Genomic DNA, 17,411 nt, shown 5'->3' with positions numbered 1-17,411 from the left:
ATCAGAATATAAGCATTGAGTAAGCAAGTCTGTTTTTACTTTTTAAGTCTCCATATTTTCTACCTGATTTCTACATAAGCGTTATAAGTGCTATATTTCATAAAATGTATATTTTAATATAGACAAAATACATATAAAGTACTTATTGTTTCAAAAACAGGTTTTCTTTCAACACTGCACCTGTGCACCTGATCTGTAATAGAAATAGTCTGTTTCCTTTTTCCCTATACACAAATACCTTCAAAATTCTGTCTGAATAATTTCTCCCACAATCTGCAAGTGCATAAAAGGTTTGGCTGTTTTCACAATATGATATGAAAAAGGCAAATTACTCGGTGTATTGCAGAAAGCATGCTTAGGGGAGCATTACATCCATCTTTTGCAAAATTATTATTTGTAGCAACTCTTCAAAAACACACAAAACTAAAATTTGAATTTACATATTTTAATGAGAAAATATTATTTGGACTAGGTCATAATTTAATGTAGACGCCCCCCCCCTTTTTTTTTAATCCTTTGTTTTAAAACAGGCATGCTGGGAACAAGAACATCAATATTTAAAATGCCATGCTAATTCTGTACAGGGAGGGAAAAATGATAGGTAAAAATTTTACAGCTCTGATGACACTACAACTTTTTTTTTTTTTAACTTAAGCAGGTCACACCAGAACAACAGTTCGTTTTCCAGCCAATTATCTAAGAGTCTAAAGGAATACGACAAACAAAAGTGCATTTTACACAGTGTATAATCATTCCTATTCACAAGTATTTACATCTCTTTGCAGCCCTTTAGCTTCTTGGAAAAGTTCTGGTAGCAAACAGAAAGACTTGTCCGTGGGAGAGCTATCCGGTGACATCCCTTCATGTTATCAGTCAGCTTATCTAAGTTCTTCCCGGGTTGCCCTTGATGCTTTCTTGGTTTGGGCTTATTTCATTTTCTTTCTTTCTTTTTTTCCAACAATAAAATAAATAGCTAAAAAGGTCTCTAAGTAATCGGAAAGTTAACATCCCAATTAACTTTCCCATCCCCACTTCCCTCCCCTAAACCTGGCCAGAAATGAAGAGTAAACATTCACATTACAACAGGTACTTATAATGTGGGCTTTGCCCATTCGTCCGCCTAGCAAGGCAGATTCAAGGTCATTGTTTACATATTACTGGGCGCTTTGTAAACAATACAAGGTTACTTTTAGTTTTGTTTTGCTGTGTGAGGACAAGCGTCGCCTTCTCAGCTTGGCAGCCTCTTTCCTAACTCCCAGCGCCTGGAGCCTCTGGAAGGAAACAAAACCCCAAACAACAACAACAAAATCTCCGCAGAAGCCCAGGAGGCAGGGCCGCAACCCCGGGAAGTTGTGGTCTGCCCAGCCCCTGCCGGATGGGCGGAGGCGAGTGGGGTAGGAAGATTAGTGGCTCCTTTTTGCTGCAGATTTCCAAGACGTAAAGAGATCCGGCCCTCCCCTGCGCGGTTGCAGCCCTCGCGGGGAGGGGGTGTGGGGGGGATCTGTTCCTGGAAACATCTGAGGCAGTTTCTCTAGTCTCGAAACTGCGCAGAGTTCGGGGCTCCGCCGATCTGGGCGGAGGGAAGACGCGGTTTTCTCGGCGAAGAGAGGGTGACAGGATTTCCCCCGCCAGTCAAATGGGAGGGGGTTTCGGGGCCTCAGGGAGGGGATGGCTCGGCTCAGGTGGCCCCGGCCTTCCCTGACGTGAGGACTAGGACAACTCCTACGCGCCTCCCGGCCCATCTGCAAGTTTGTGTTTTGTCTCCTGGGTCCAAAACAAAGTTCTCTTGGGGCAAGACGGGTTGGCCGAAGGCGAAAGGGATAAGTTAGGGTGGCGGTTCCAGGTTGCGGCGGGCAGGGCTGGGAGCCAGGGAAGGCGAGTGAGGTGGTGGGGAGGAGAACGAGAGGGGGCGTCGGCTCCTGCGGGTCAGTGCACAGCCACCGAGTGCAAGGCGGAGGCCGGGCTGGTGAGCGTTTCGCTGGGGGTGGCGGGGCTGCTTTGGCTGGTGGCTGTTTGTGACGACGTTGGGCTGAGCGAGGGCGGCGAGTTCGAGAGCAAGGTGGGGATGGGCGCTGGCAGCGCAGGGAGCGCGGGCACGGCGGCCGGCGTGGGCTTAATGGGCACGGGGATGGCGGGCAGCGTCTGGCCCGCCGCGTGGCACAGCGGCTTCAACGGCACGCCGTAGGCGCTGTAGTCGCCACTCGCCATGGAGATGGGGGTGGCCGAGTCGATCATGCCGGCGGAGCCATACACGTGTGGCCAGCCGGTGCCCAGAGAGCTGCCCATGGTAGTCAACTGGTTGGGGAGCGGGTAGGCAGCGGGCACCGGCTGCATGGCGGAGAAGGCCAGTCCCCCAGGCATCTTGTATTCCCGCGCGATGATGTTCTCGATGGCGAAGGGGTGCTTGAAGCCCGAGGGCTGCGCCACGCCGCCCAAGTTGTAGGCGGCAGCGGGCATCTGTGGCAGGTGCGTGCCCGAGGCCGCCAGCGCGCTGAGCCGCAGCTTGGCCTGCTGCTGCAGGTACTGCGCCGCGTCGGCTGGCTTGCTGGGCGCCAGGTGGTCGGACTTAAGCACCTTGAAGCGCTTGCGGCGCCTCAGGAAGCTGCCGTTCTCGAACATGTCCCCGCAGCTGGGGTGCAGCGCCCAGAAGCTGCCCTTGCCTGGCTGGTCTGGCCGCCGCGGGATCTTGATGAAGCAGTCGTTGAAGGAGAGGTTGTGGCGCAGGCTGTTCTGCCAGCGCTGCGTGTTCTCCCTGTAGTAGGGGAAGCGGTCCATGATGAACTTGTAGATCTCGCTCAGCGGCAGCATCTTCTCGGGAGAGCTCTGGATGGCCATAGCGGTCAGCGAGATGTACGAGTAGGGCGGCTTCTGGTCGCTGTACGTGTTACGGCCGGGCCGAGGCATCTTCTTCCTCGCCCTCTTCTTGCTCTGGATCCGCGCGGGCCGGCGGACTACTCGGATCTGGGAAGGGGGAGGTAATAAGAGGAGGTAGCATGGGTGCACAGAGACACCGGCGGGGTCAGCCAGGCCGAGTAACAGACTTCGGGGGTCGGGGGTGGGGGCTGCGGCGCTCGATCAGCCGGCGCCCGCGCTCTTGAGCCAGCAACTTTGCGGGCTTAGTGGGACCCAGCCAGGGGGCGCAGGAGGGGAAGCGGCCGAACGGCGCTAGGATAGCCGGGAAGTCAGTCCGGCCTGGGGCAAGAACCGGGTGCAGGGACGGAACAGAGAGCTGCTCACCTTAAAGTTGCTTCAAGTTGCGCGTCCGCATCCGGGAGGGCGCGCTCTCCGCGCGCAGCGTCCGTGTCCGGTTGGACTCGGCGCGAACCTGGGCTCTTGAGCTCAGCCCCGCAGCGTCCCGCGCCGCCCGGTCCGCGACGCTCCTGGAGCGTCCTGCGGGCGGCCGAGCTCGGCTGAGGACTCTCGGCGCGGATGGTGGCAGCGAAGGTCTTAGGGCTCCGGAGGGCGCTACTGTGGGCTCCGTGTCTCGGCTGAGCTAGGTGGCTGCCTCCATGCCCTCCCTCGAACCATCTGATAGTTTTAAGCGGTGACAGGAGCAGAAAAGACCCCTGTAGCGGCGCTTCATTAATGTGCCACTTCTTAGCTATCATATGACAATCGCCTTGGGAGGAGGAGGAAGAGGAGGGGGAGCGGGGGCTGCAGAGGGAGGGGACTGAGCGAGAAGGGAGAGCCCGGCCAGCTCTGGTTTCTTTCACACCTATTTACATGGACACCTTGGCCAATAGGAATTACTTCCAGCTCAAGACTGGGCGAGGGGCAAGAGCCTCGCCACTGGCAGCAAGCAGGACGCGCCGGCCGGTGTGCGCCGTGTGAAGGTATGAGGAGGCGGCCGCCGCGGAGCAGGGAGCCAGGCGACCACTCACATTCACAGATGGAGCAGCCGCGCAGATGATGTTTGACATGGAAATTGCTTGGCTGGGGTATTCTGTTTCCTCTGCGTTGTATCCGGTTTGTATCTGTTAGGTAACTTTAGGCACGGCTTTCCCCTGAAACCGACCCTTTTCCTGCGCTTAGCACTACCCGGGGTTGTTTGCATGGGTTGTAATAATGAAAACACACCCTTGCCCCCTAGTACCCCAGGAGTTAGGTCGAAGTTTGACTTGACCTTCCTATGAAGCTGCTTCAGCTCTGTTTAGTTAGGTGTGTAGCTTTGAAAAAGCGATGGAATTTACAAAATACTTTCAAAATGTGATTGGACATCCCCATGTAAGAGCCCATTTTGGATGTAACTGTATCGATCAAATTTTTAAAAATTAAAATAGTGTATGTGGGCGAAAAGTCCAGGTATTTGCTTTGAAAGTCCTTCCAGGAATTTGGTTGGACACAGGACGGAGGCTCAGGGGCTGTTGGGGCAAATGTTGTGCGTACCTGGGGAGGGCCTGAGTTTGATACAGTTTATCACCAGGTAAGCCTCAGGGGCTCTCGCTTTTCCCAGGTGGTTTGAAACTTTAGAACTCAGGCATATCCTGGAAGTTTTCATTTTACAGCCGGAACTCCCCTCCCCAACCCTCCCACCCCTCTCACTCCCCAACCCCCGCTTTTTTTTTGTATGGAGAACTTACTTAGGATTTAGAGTGTAGCAAAAGCTGCCTGCGATCCCACTAAAACAGCAGTATCTTCTACAACTTGGAGAAAGAACCATAGATTTTTCCTTTTTGGGAAGGGGGCAATGTGCCTCGGGTCACTCCGCCTGGTGCGAGCAGCAGGCTCCCTTCGGCTCAGATTCGCCTTGGGAGGGTTAAATGAATCATTATTATTGTCATTATCCTCATCGTCGTCGCTGCCGTCGTCATCATCATCATCATCAAATTACTATGAAGTAAATAGTGAGTCGACCCCGCCTGCATGCACGCACTCTATGAGTACACACCAGGAGTTCCCACCGGTTTCTGCACGTTCTCCGACCTTTAAGGTTTTTTAAAGACATTCATTTTACTGGGTTGTTAAAAACTCAATACCTACAGACCACACAGAATCATCTTCAAAGTCCAGAAATGTGAGAACTTTTTTTTCCTAGAAGTGGTGGTCGTAGAGAATTCTGGGTGTTAAGTTTCAACATTTTAAGTGATATTAGAGCATTATTAGTGGAGCTGTTTTGGGTTAGCATAAAAAAGATCTTTCAGCGCGCGCATGCACACACACACACACACACACACACAACTTCATTAAGTATAGTTTCGGAGGCGGTCAATAACTCACCAAAACGTAACTTAAACACGATGAATTTAGGAGATTAAACAATTTCATTAATATTGAAATGGCTCTGGCTCTGGGCTGCCTCGCTTGAGATGCAAGCGCACGTTTTTCAATATTAACAGAAGTGCTTGAAGAAAAGAATAATGTCACCTTCTTAATTCGGAAAAAATAACCGGGAGGAGGAGATGGGTGCGAGGGGCTTGGGGGAGGAATGTTGACCTGTCTCTGGGGGTATGACTCGAGAAGGGCAGATAAATGTATTGCCCTTCTCAGCAGATAAACCACTTGGACTCGGGTGGAACCTCCGCCAAGCTTTGGCCGGAGGCAGCCGTACTCGTCCCAGCTGCTCGCGCTTCAGGTCATAACGAGGTGCGGCGTTTGGGGGGTTACTTGGTTCGGCCAGATTGGAATCGAAGGTCCGGGGGAGGAAGGAGCTGGGAAGTCCAAAGAGCCTGGGAGCCTGGGGGATCCGTGAGGAGGAATAGTGGGCAAGGCTTGTGTTTCCCAGAATGGAAAGGCGCTGGTCCACGGCTTTCCTGCTCGCGAGTACGGCTGGCCTCAGTACAAAACAGTTACTGTGGGCAAGGCAGGAGCGCTTCTGCGGTGGAAGGGTACCAGTGTAGACACCCCCAAGAATTTTTAGGATCCTGTCAGTAAATATGTGCATCTGTTCATACTGATATGTAGACTGACAAAATATCATGAGCGGCTGGATTCGGGATGTAGACAGGAGTGAAAGCTCTCCTCGGTTCGCCCAGTGACAGCCAGAAGATTCCTTTCTATCCGGCATGGGTGCGTGTTGAGGGTGGGGAATAAGGAGAGAGAAGTGTTTTATTTTTAACAATTGGCATTTTGTTGCCCTGCAAAGAGGCCATTGTATGCCTGTCGAAATCATTGCTCAGAGTAAACAGGAGATTAACTAAATTCTAAGAGTAAAAACGTTCGGGTTAAAAAAAAAAAAAAAAAAAAAAGACCGAAGTTGGAATAAATCTTTGTCTATCTCCCCGGGAAAGTTGTCATCCCCAAGTTTGGAACATGCGAGGATACAAGTAGGAATTTGTGTCTGATGAATCTTTAAAGTTTGGCTAGTGTGGAGATAGGAGTTTGACGCACATTGCACACGACCAGGGTTACTTAAGTAAACCGAGCCTAATAGCACAAGTTTGCCTTGGATGAGGAGAGAAGTTGTGAGATACACATTTAAAACTTGGGCTTTGCTACAAAGTTTTATCTTGGTTCTGCTGGAGGTCTACAAAGCCCAGGGCGGGGAGGGAGGATTTGCATGTTATTGACAGCATTTTAAGACTGGTATTATGAAAAGGAGGAGGGAAGGAGCACTTTCCAGAAATCTTGAAAAGTGCATCAGAGTCTATTGTGCAGAACCCAAAGCAAACAGGGGGTGGGGGTTGGGGGGAGGCACATCCGACCCGGAGGCTTAGCGAGTTGTTGGGAAAACTGTATAAAATACACATAAGTCAATTATACCCATGTGCAAACCAAATGGAAATCTCTTTCGTGCAATAGCCATTCATCGCCTCCGCAGAGCCCACCACCGACCACCTTTCTGCTTGGAGAGTTCGCAATAGCTGCTTTTCCCACAAGCTGGACCACACACGGCTACAGATTTCGTAATAATTTATGCTAATTTCCCTCCATAAATCCACAATTCGCTTCAGTGGCACCCGGGTTGCTGAGGGAGTAAAAAGGAGACAGAGGGGTGACAAATACAATATTGATTTTGATTCCTTCTGTTGTCAAGCAGGTGTGTGTGTGCGTGAAGGGTGGGGCTGCAGCTTGGGGGGCGGGGGCTCCAGGAGAGGAAATCTGTCCCTAGTCCCCGCCAGCCCCTCCATGCACACTCCAGAAAATAACGCGCCCTGGTTTGTTAATATTTACCAAACATAGACGGGAGGCGGAGGGAAAGTACCCGGCAGCTTCCGAAGGTTTCCTAGGTGCCAAAAACAATACCCGTCGTCCCCACTTGGAAAATGAACTCTGCGCTGCCTGGAGCATTTCGGCTAAGCCTTCCTTTGCGCGGTCCTCTTCTTTCTCCCTGAGTCTCCCTGAACTCCTTTACGTTTCCTCAATCTGAGTCTCTCCCTCCCTCTCCTTCTTTCCCCTCTCCTACAGCACTCCGGTCCTTCACTCCTCTTCGCTACACTTTTCTTCTCTCCCTTCTCCTTTTTGCATCTTCTTTACCAAATTGACAGTGAAATGTGCTGAGGGAGAGGGTCGAAGGCTGGTGCGCCGTCGATTTCAGGTTTTAGGGCCTTGAGAGTCTCCCCTGCCCCGCCCCACTTCTCCAGGCCGCCTCCCGAATTTGCCCCAGTGCTGCGCTCCCTCTGGGAACCCGCGCTAACGCATCGCGCCTCTTTGTCCCATCAGTCATTCTTCAAATCTGCACTTTGGTGGCGTGAAACGACTTAGCCTCCCTTTTAAAAGGATTTCATTCCCGGGGTATTCAGCACTAAAACAAACTCGCTCAGCCTGTCAGTGGTCAATTTAAAAAAATTGCCATCCTGAGTGTCCTGGGGGCTGTTTGTCCTCGGTATCTGTGCGCCTCCCTCGCCAACCCCCCAACACCGCAAGGCCTGGCTTTAACTTGCTGGATTTTGGGACCAGAGGGAACTAGCTCAGAAAGTTCTCCTCTCCCGGGTTCACCGGACAACATCGACTTGCAGGTTCGGGTTGGGGGCGGGGGTGGGGGGGCAGAGACGAGCACGCGGCGCGTGTCAGGGGAAACCTATCCGCTACGACTCTCCCACGACTGCCCCGGGAGTTTGAGCCCGCTCTTTCAGGCCACTCCGACTGAGTCTGGCGGGAAATCAAACTGCCCAAAGGAAAGAGGCGGGGGAGGGGACACACTTTCCGCTCTGGTGCCAACTGCGGACGGGCAGTGAAAGGACTCCGTACCCACCCACACTCCCTATCCTTGCCAGCGACCCCTGCACTGTGCTGCCGCAGGAGCATACTTTTTCCAAGTAGTGGGGAAGAATATCTGCCGGGGAACTTTGCAGCCAGCTATTTCATCCGTTGGTGATTGGGCTACAGGGGGTTTGGACCTTAACTCATCATAGAGAGGAAAAAAACAAAACAAAACAAAAAAACCTTTGACAAGTAGTATATTGGCCATAATTAGATCTCCCCTCCGGGCCCAATCTTGCGGGGTTCTAAGACAAGAGTCTCCACCTCCTGTTCACCCTTTACTCCTATTCAAACTGGGAGGCTCAACTTCAAGGGTGTCAATTTTTAGCCGCCACCAGAATAACTTGTCCAGCGGTGAATAGGGCCTCTGGCTGTGGCTGGGGCACCTAGAGTTAAATCTGTGCTTCACTTAGGAGTGAGGTAAAGGGAGAGGCAACACCCCACACATTTTAATAGTATATCCCAAGCAACTGCTGCAGTTTGGAGAGCATGGAAGGCCCAGTTTCCCCTCCACCTCAAGCATAAAATAAAGAGTAGCCAGAATTAGGTGCTGGTGCAGCTTGATCCCCACCCCCAAGAGGTGCCACCCGCTCTCCTCCTCCCCCTCCCCCATCATAGTGAGCAAGCAATTTCAATGCCTGCCTGTGAAAACAACTCTCTCCCTGCCCAGCCCAATGCCCTCTCTTTGGAATTGCTTTGCTAAATACCATTTGATGTTTGCTTGGCTGTGATTTGTTCTGAGACTTCAAGGCTTTAAAATCTTTGTTTCCAAATCAAATCCCTCCTTTGCACAAACAGTTGCATAGCTTTAAATTGGGCACTACCATGCACACAAGTGTATTTGTCTAAAAAGTTATTTGCAAAAGGTTGGTGGAAGGCTTTTTGTGTTGTTGCTAAACCCTCCCCATAAGTTTTGCTCTGTACTGTGTGAAACAGAAGAAGCAATTCAAATCTATTATTATTATTGGAGGAAATATTGCTAAAGCCACCTTGGTATTGAAGGGATTAACTTGCTTTTCTCCCAGCCCCTAACTCTGGGGTTAAGACAGCAGTAGATCAACTGTATAATGTGTGCACTGTTCGCTCATTTGTACAAGCAGAACAAAGGTTGGACTAAGCCAAATTGCATTGCACTTGTGAACCGAGTCCCGATGTGAAGTATCTTTTACAGCAGGGGGAATGAGAACAATTTCGTGTATGTCTAAAAGGGAATAACAAAGCCACTTTCTGGAGCATCTCAAAGTGAAGTAGCGAGGCGTGACATTCCCAGGGTGAGAAGGGACAAAAGCAGGGTCAGGGAGATGAAAAAGAGAATCAAACAGCCACTTTCACATGTCTGCCCTCAACTGCTGCACCTCTCCATAATAGGAAACAAATGTTGTAAAAGGGGGGGATTGCTCCCATTCATTCAAAATAGCAAATGATAGCTAAACAACATTGTCAAAACTGAATCAACTTCTGTGCAGTACCACCCAGAGAAAGGTATTGTGTTTTGTTTAATAGCGGGGTGGAGCAAAGGGTGTTTTTTTTTTTTTTAAAGTGGGGAGGGAGAGAAAAATCATCCTATACTGTTCATATTAATTTTCTTTGTCAAAAATTATTGGTTTGCTCCTTTTTTTTAAAAAAAAATTGTATTTCTGGCTGGGCACCCACTCTTAAAATGTTAGTTTTGGGGGAGGAATTTTGGAAGAGCTGCAACAGGAAAGTGATTTTTAGCTTTATAAAATGTTTTAAAGCTTCCAATAAGTGGGAAAACGGTTTTAAGCTCCTTTGAATGTACGATTTGGGAAAAATAAGTTACTGATTGAATAGAATATTAACGTAAATCCTGGACAGTAGGCTAAAATGTGCTTTGCTAATAAATTGGAATAAAATCGATTGGGGGGCAACTGCAGATATGTGAAATGAAGAATATTCGGCATCTATAATATATATATTTTTGGTGGATCCCTCTGCTTTAATTTGTTTTGAAACCGGACAACCTATAGATCTTCAGCCTTTAAACCCTGCGCTTCTGCTTTGTTTGTTCAGGCTGACCAGGGAGGAGAGCTTAACCAGGGTAAACGTGTGTAGTATGTGTTTTCTTAATGGCAGAAGCAGGTTTAGCTGAAGACCACAACAGCTTTCAGATGTAATAACTCGCTGTGTTCCTAGGAAGGTTAAAAACTATTTGTTGATCTCTCTCTGTCTCTCCCGCTCCCTCTCTCCCTTTCTCCTTCTCTCCCTCTCTCCCTCTTTCTCTCTGCTTTTTCTTTTCTTGTCTCCATGGGTCCCCCGCTGAGTTGCCACCCACAAAGCGGGTTTGAAAAAGAGAGAAAAGGAAGAAAGCGGCTGATCCGTACTGGCCTCCCCCAGCTAAGAATGGCTAGGGGGCGGGGCTTGGTGGGGCCTGCAGTGCTGCCAGGCGCTCGCCGCCCCGCCGCGGCAGTCCTTCCGCTCATTTCTGGCTCACCTGGGACTAGCGCGCCGCTTCGCGGGTTGGCGCACGGTGCCAAGCCCCTCGTGGTGCACCCTGGCCCTCGCGGCCTCTGCTTGGGGCGCTCTAGCAGCGCGGGGACTGTTGGCTGACTTCTGGTGGGTTGCAGTTAACTGACACAGCTTGTCAGCAGGGGAAAACCAGGTTGCCCCAAGGACTTACCGACGCCCCCAAAATAGATCCCTGCTTCCTGCGTTCCTTTCCCTCCCTCTCCCCCACTTTCTCCCTCCCTCTCCCCACCCCTTCTTATTGCCGCTAACCTTTCCCTCTCTACCCTCCTTCTCCCGCCCTTTTTCTCAGCCTACAGTTCCAAGCGCAGGTATGAACACCAGATTTTAGGTCTGCAAACTGACTCGAGGCATTCCCAGTAGCGCAAGCTTTCCAGGATTGACAGGGCATTTTCTTCTGTGCTCAGCTGGCCTAACCAAAAGAAAGGAGGTAAAGAAGGGAGGAAAAGAAGGAAGCAGAAAACAGAGCCCCAGCATCGCCCCTGCAGCGCATCACTGGCACACCTCCGCGGCGTAGCGGTAGGCTACGCCAGGTGGTTGGCAAATGGGGTAAATCATTAACCCGACCTTCAGAGGATCGGCGCGGTTTTTCGAAAACGTTACCACTTAAGAGTTGTGGCTGACGTCGTTCACTGGCCCAACGCAGGAGACCCTAGTTGGCACCCGCCTCCTCATTTAGTTTTACTTAATATTTTTACTGGGAAAGAATCTTGTAAATATATTGACATACAATATTTATGTACTTAAAATAACCATTAAGTCTGCACTGCTACTTTTCTCTTAAAGTGTCACCTCATCTCCATCTTTTGGATAAATCTAGAACCACGGAGGATTTAATTCCAAGAAGGCTGATCCAGCAAGTGATTTTCTTTGGAGTGGATAACCATTTGTTATAGCCATAGCGATTTGATTGGTGGAGCCCATGGCCTCCCTTAGCCAAGGTAGATTGGCTGTCTTTTCTTCCCGCGCAGGCAGTAAAGGAAACCTCGTCACTTACTTCACCCCTGAAAGCAGTTTGGGTTCACAGTCTTTAAGGAAAACTCCAGAATACCAGGAGTTTGGGGAGGACATTGATCTTTCCGTTCCGCCCATCCATTCCCTTTTTACCGATTTTTTTTAATTGCAAAGAAAAAAAAAGTTACACACAAACGGGGTAAAATATATGAACCAAACATAGTGAGACAGTTGCTTCTTTTTCTCCAGGTCTTTTATAGCTTCCCAAAAGGACAGAGGGAACTGTGGGCCTCATAGGTTTCCCAGATTTTCCGTAGTTGTTAGAAACTTAGGTTTTCCTTCGCGTCCGCTTCCCTGCGACCTGTTGATGACTCCGAGTGGCGGAGCGCGAAGCTCTGCGTTGAAGTTGGTTATGTAAACTGCTTGTGTATTTCACATTATCATCGCGCTGTCTGGAGGCAATGTAGATTTTCTAAAGATCTAATGAATAAACAACCAGCAACTGCTGGCGGTGTAATTTACATTGTTAATGCCTACATGTGTATAATAAATATGCATTTGTATGCCTTCAAATAAACTCTTTTCAGTTTCTAACCTGTGGTGATTTTTCCCCCCAAAAAGAAGGGGGTGGGGGACTTGTGTTTCCAAGGGAGGAGAGTTTATTTCTCTTGCATTATCTGGTAAAAATGGCCGTGATGTGGAGCCCAGATGTAGGGTCTGCAGCCTTGCTGCTGTGCTTTCTACCTGCTGAGGTAAGCTCGGCTGGAATGCTCCTTGGCACGGTCACTGGACTGGCCAAGGAAGGGAGAATGTGCCCAGGAATTTAGCTGCGCAGTTTTGAGGACCGCAGCGCTTCCTGAGGGATGTGGGACCTGGATCCCGTCATTTTCAGGATCCAAGCATCCTCCCCGGAGCTGTCGATCTCCCCCAAAGAGAAGTGTGAGTGACTTCTCTCATGTCGCAAGCTGGGTTGGGAGAGTTGGGGCTGCTGTGGCGTCCACAAATCCTCGAAAAAGTTTCCCTAGGAATTTCCGGACCTATGATGTTTCCCCCAGTGCCTCTGTAGACATCACTTCAGACCAGCCCCGGGACCATGATCGGGACCAGGATCGCAGGGAGGAAAGAGAGGGCCCTGGGTCAGGGGCCGGGATCCTAGACTGTCCATCGGCCACTTCCTCCATTAGGACAACATCGCGCAGGGTAGCAGGAACACGGACGCACCTAAGAGCTATGGCCTCTCGAGCCGCCGTGTTTGGACCGAGCGTAGCCGCTGCTTTCTGAAGTTGAACGCCCTCCCTGAGCGTCCCACGCCACTTATTTCAGGCTGGGCGCCGACGTTTGATATCTCTCCCCTCCACCAACCAGGTGCCACTTTCTTAGCGCGCTCGAAGGCAAATGTCTCATCTTTCCCGTCCTGGATCTGGAATACATTATTTTAATTAAGTCTATGGCGATTTACTTTCCTCTGAGATCTATTCCACGGTGCAATTAGGAACGTATTGGTGCTAGCTCATATGAATATTCAAGAGCGTGTCAATTAATTAGCAGGCAGAAGAATCTCATTATGGTGCTCAAAACCCTTTTAGTGTTAAGCAGAATTAAGGGGGTATTTGGCAATGCGCTGGATTAGTGAATATTTTACTGTGCACTCATTTAACTTCATTATCATAGCACTTACACTACTCTCTGATTTTATTAATTAAATTGCTCATTAATTTGTCCAAAATGGATAAAAGTTTTAATGTGCCACCCAATAACTTGGAAAGTAGACTTTCGCCCTGCTTAGTCTTCGCCCCATGGAGGCTCGCGCAGCCCGAGATGGAGGCTCGCTTCCCCTCTTGCTCCACCCCTCAGCTTTGGGGAGCTCAGGGACTCGGGCTCCGGGCACTTGGGGATCAGCACGACGTCTGGAAGGAAGGGCCACTACCTCTGAGCAGCCTGTTCGCTTTCTGCCTCCTCCGACTGGCCTGGAAATCCGAGTCGTCCTTCAGGGCGCAAATAAATGAATAAATAAATAGTCACTGGCTCCCAGGAGTGAGGGCCACTGGGCGAGGAGCGATTTGTCTAGGGACCCGGGAAATGCCCCAGGGGTAACGATCAGCCAACCCGGGCGCCTCCGCCTCCCTGCCCTGAAGGCTCTCTGTTTCCCAAAGGCGAGCAAAATGCGCTACGTGGGGTCAGCAACAGTAACGCCCCCTAAGGGCCTGCTGAGCGCAGCGCCTACACTCCCTGCCACTTGGAGCCTCTGCGGGAACACCGCCCCACCACCTGGGCCACCCTCAGGCACCATCCACGCTCGCCCCCACGTGCTGCTCATACCCACCTGCACCTCCCTCACCCTACCCCAAAAGGTTAGAAAGACAAATATTAAAATTACTTGCACAAAGGGAACTGCTAAAGAGATCCCAAATTAATATGCATGTAAAATTAATTAGCTGCATTTCGTGACATCAAAATAAGTACCTGGGAAACAGAACACCTTCTGGGCATTGGGAACATATGCTGGAATTAGAGTTAATTGACTAATTACATAAATTAGGCATTAATTTTGCAACACATCAAGTATAAAAGATATCTCAATTAATTGTGCATAAATTACCAGGTGAAACGGGGCAGCGGTCCGGACAGGATCCCCGTTCTCAGACCTCTTTGCTCTTTAGGGCCCCAAAGCTAGGCGGTGTGGCTGGCTCACGGGTCGCGCAGGCCGGCCGGCGAAGAAAGACGGAGATCAGCACCCGCAGCCGCTGCCTGCGCAAGCTGAGGACCACGGGCAATCGTTAAAACGAAGAACCCCGCTCCCCCTCATTAAAATCAATTATGTGCAGTTAGATTGATTAGCTTTTGTCAGAAAGAGGAGAGAAGCAGACTCTTCACTGGTCCGCCTCCCCCTACCCCGCCAATCCACCTTAGCTGGTAACTGTAGAGATGGGGGGTCGTGGGGGAGGGGCCTCGCTGAGCGGGTCTCTCTGTCCTGGCCCTCCGTTCCTGTCGCGAAGGATGGCAAGGTTTCTGGATTAGGCGTTGGTTCTAGGCCGCTTAGGGTCCATGGGAACGCCGGTCTGGCGGTGCTGGGTGCTTGATATCTCTTGATGGTTTATAATCCTCTCGGGCTCCCAACAACTGATTCCTCACTCAGAAGTCCAACTTTGAGGGAGTGGTGCCAAATTATTTGAATCTCTTCGGTTTTGAAGTGGGTGTAAATTAATCCCGAGGAGATAAAATGTCTAAGTAAATAATCCATACATTGTCCCTGAGGACTGGTTTGTCAGAGCCCCCACTCAGCTCTCCTTCCCACATGATGTATATGATTTTTCTCCTTTCTTAGGGCTGGAAGAACAGAAATGGGATATAGTATGGATGTTCGGTTTAATTTTCTATGGCTCGCTTCTCCAAGGGGAGCTCCAGGGAACACACCTTAGTAATTCCCCCTCAACAAACCACCAAATGTAACATTTGTTTTGTCTTTATAACAGTTCTATTGTTGTCAAAATATTAATGACCTTGGCACTGACTTTCCCCTACGTTCTATACACATCTTAAATGGGAGGAAAATTCCCAAGGGAAAGCGGGTATTTGAACATTGGATAAAGTCGTGCCACTTTCAAGCCTTAGTGAAATAGCATTAAAACTTACTATGAATTCCTCACACAAATTACCACGAATTATAACAGTTTGGCTCTGTTGATCTCATGGAATGTAACTAATGAGGACGTTTGCTGTCCATAGTTGAAGACTTCTGAAGCTGTCTTCATGTGCTTGGTTGTTTGTAAAAATATCGCAAGTCACAGTCCCATCCCTCCCTGTCCGCTGCCCACCCCCCACCACCTCCTCAGCCTGGTCTTCCAAGAGTCCTTAGCTGAAATTTTCTTCTTCTTCTTTTTTTGTTTGGTTTTTGTTTTTGTTTTTGCCAAAGCAAACAGAGAGAACGAAGGGATATCCTGAAAAACACTTTATCAACTGATGCTATGTATTCTCATCAAGGAGGCTTGGTGACATTTGTTACAATGTAATCCTGACTGCTGATGAAATCCTGGGTTTACTGAAACATTCATTTTGATGTAGAGGTTTCCTGCCGTAGCCAGATGCTGAAGGTACTTGAGGGAGCTGTTGACAAGTGGATAATTGTCAGCAGAACTAAAACAGACACTTTGTTTACAGTCGAGCATGATTAATTGAGAGTAAATAAAACAACAGCACTCTTTATGAAGTCACCATCCAAGTTCAAAAAAGGCTGTAGTTTCTAGGAATAAAAGAAGTGGACTTATTGTACAAAGGCTTGTTTTGCCAAACCCTTGAAGCAGCAGCTGGCAGCGGTGTGGATGAGAAGTAGATATGCTTTATTGCTTTCCAGCTGGTGTCTTTTTTTATTTTTTTCCCCCAAATCTATAGAGCTGGATTAAAAACATTTTTGTCCTAATTAACCGAGTTTTAAATTTCTTTTATTAGCTTACTCTTCCTCTTTCCCTTCATTCCCCTTTAAAAAGTAAATCATTTAATGTGAAATAATTTTCAAAATAAGCCAGATGTGATAAACCCAAACTGATGATGTCAAACAAAGCTATCGCATGCCATTGTGATACTTCGGTTTGCAGGAGAGCATTTCTATTCCCTGGAGCTCTAATGAATTGCAGAGGCCAGACTCCAGTAAACATCTTATGATTGTCCAACATAATAAATTTTAATGAAACAGGACATATATCTTTCAAGGCACAGTGTGGCTTGTGTACAAGAAGTGCTTTGTTTCGTTTTGTTTTTAGGCCTCTATCCTGCTAGACTAGAGGATGAACAGGCCAATATCTTTCTAACAAACTTTGCTAATCATGTTTGTGCAAATTAGAGCTGCAGACATATTGATCAATTGCTTTGGATGGATATCGTGGATGGATTGATTTATAGCAGCCTATAAATGGAAAGTCTGTATATTTTAATATAATGCCCCATAAAGCTAAAAGCAATAAGCCTAAGGTAGCTAGAAATACTTTTAGGTCACTAACAACTGAATTAAATTCAGTGCTGTTATACTATTGTATGGATGGATATAGAAACATAAGCCCGATGAATAAGATGCAAACCGAAACTTCTTTCGGCTGCTGGGAAGAGCTTTCTTTTGGGACTACTCGCAGTTAAGAACGGTCTCTAGGAGCTTCTAAGACAAAAACAGAGCAGAGTCTGTGGTAAAAGCAAAGTAGTCTGTGAAGGAGACCGAGAGAGAAAGAGAGAGAGAAGGGGTGGGGGAGAGAGAGAGAGCGAGAGAGCGAGAGCTCTCTTTATGTGAGACCTGGTTTTTATGTGAACCAATACTTTTTCTTTTGCCTTAAGCCTGTTTGAGCTAAGTTCTGAAGTGATTATGACTAATATACTTTCCTTAGTGTCATGAGATCCACAGCAACTTTCATGCTGAATCTTTTGCCTACATTAGTTCTCCTCATTATCCATGGGGGATATGGTCCAAGATCATCAGTGGATGCCTGAAACTGTAGATAGTACCAAACCCTATATATACCATGTTTTTGTCCTGTGCATACATACATATGATAAAGTTTAATTTATAATTTAGGCACAGTAACAGATTAATGACAATAATAAAATAGAGCAAGTATGATAATATATGGTAATACACTTATGTGAATGTGGTCTCTCTCAAAATATCTTATGATATCGTACTCACCTATTTGCAGACCTCACTCCGTTGACCACTAGTAACTGAAACTGTGGGTAAAGGGCAATACTATGTTCCTTCCATTTCTTCTCATCAGCAGGAGCAACTCAAATTCATCCCTTACCCTTGAAGGGCCAACTGGGTAGCTCTTGGGCTTTCTTTCTTCCTTTTTTTT

The 17,411-nt window shown here is 48.6% G+C and overlaps 1 protein-coding gene and 1 long non-coding RNA gene across 3 annotated transcripts in view; one reads left to right on the top strand and one right to left on the bottom strand.

Annotated features, from left to right (window-relative positions):
* Window positions 1-934: 934 nt before the first annotated feature.
* FOXB1 (forkhead box B1) lies at window positions 935-3,690 on the bottom strand. The gene is made up of 2 exons (XM_077939509.1): window positions 3,238-3,690; window positions 935-2,961 (listed from the first exon to the last, which is right to left on the bottom strand). Exon 2 carries the CDS (start codon window positions 2,902-2,904, stop codon window positions 1,927-1,929), a length of 978 nt encoding a protein of 325 aa, XP_077795635.1. The 5' UTR covers window positions 2,905-2,961; window positions 3,238-3,690; the 3' UTR covers window positions 935-1,926.
* LOC144329901 (uncharacterized) overlaps window positions 1,998-17,411 on the top strand; it is a 98,736-nt gene continuing 83,322 nt past the window's right edge. The window contains exon 1 of one of the 2 annotated variants that reach the window (XR_013395638.1): window positions 1,998-2,059. This is a non-coding gene — a long non-coding RNA (uncharacterized LOC144329901). Of the gene's footprint in view, window positions 2,060-3,681; window positions 3,834-17,411 lie in introns of those variants that run through there. The other variant, XR_013395639.1, reaches the window with a different exon arrangement.

Source organism: Macaca mulatta, chromosome 7 (genome assembly GCF_049350105.2).
Source record: "Macaca mulatta isolate MMU2019108-1 chromosome 7, T2T-MMU8v2.0, whole genome shotgun sequence".
Classification (NCBI taxonomy): Eukaryota; Metazoa; Chordata; class Mammalia; order Primates; family Cercopithecidae; genus Macaca; species Macaca mulatta.
Note: the sequence above shows the minus strand (reverse complement) of the source record. Positions and strands in the feature narration are given on the sequence as shown.

Bases quoted from the DNA above. Each gene is read 5' to 3' on its own strand.
- FOXB1 (XM_077939509.1), bottom strand. From the start codon at position 2,904: ATGCCTCGGCCCGGCCGTAACACGTACAGCGACCAGAAGCCGCCCTAC.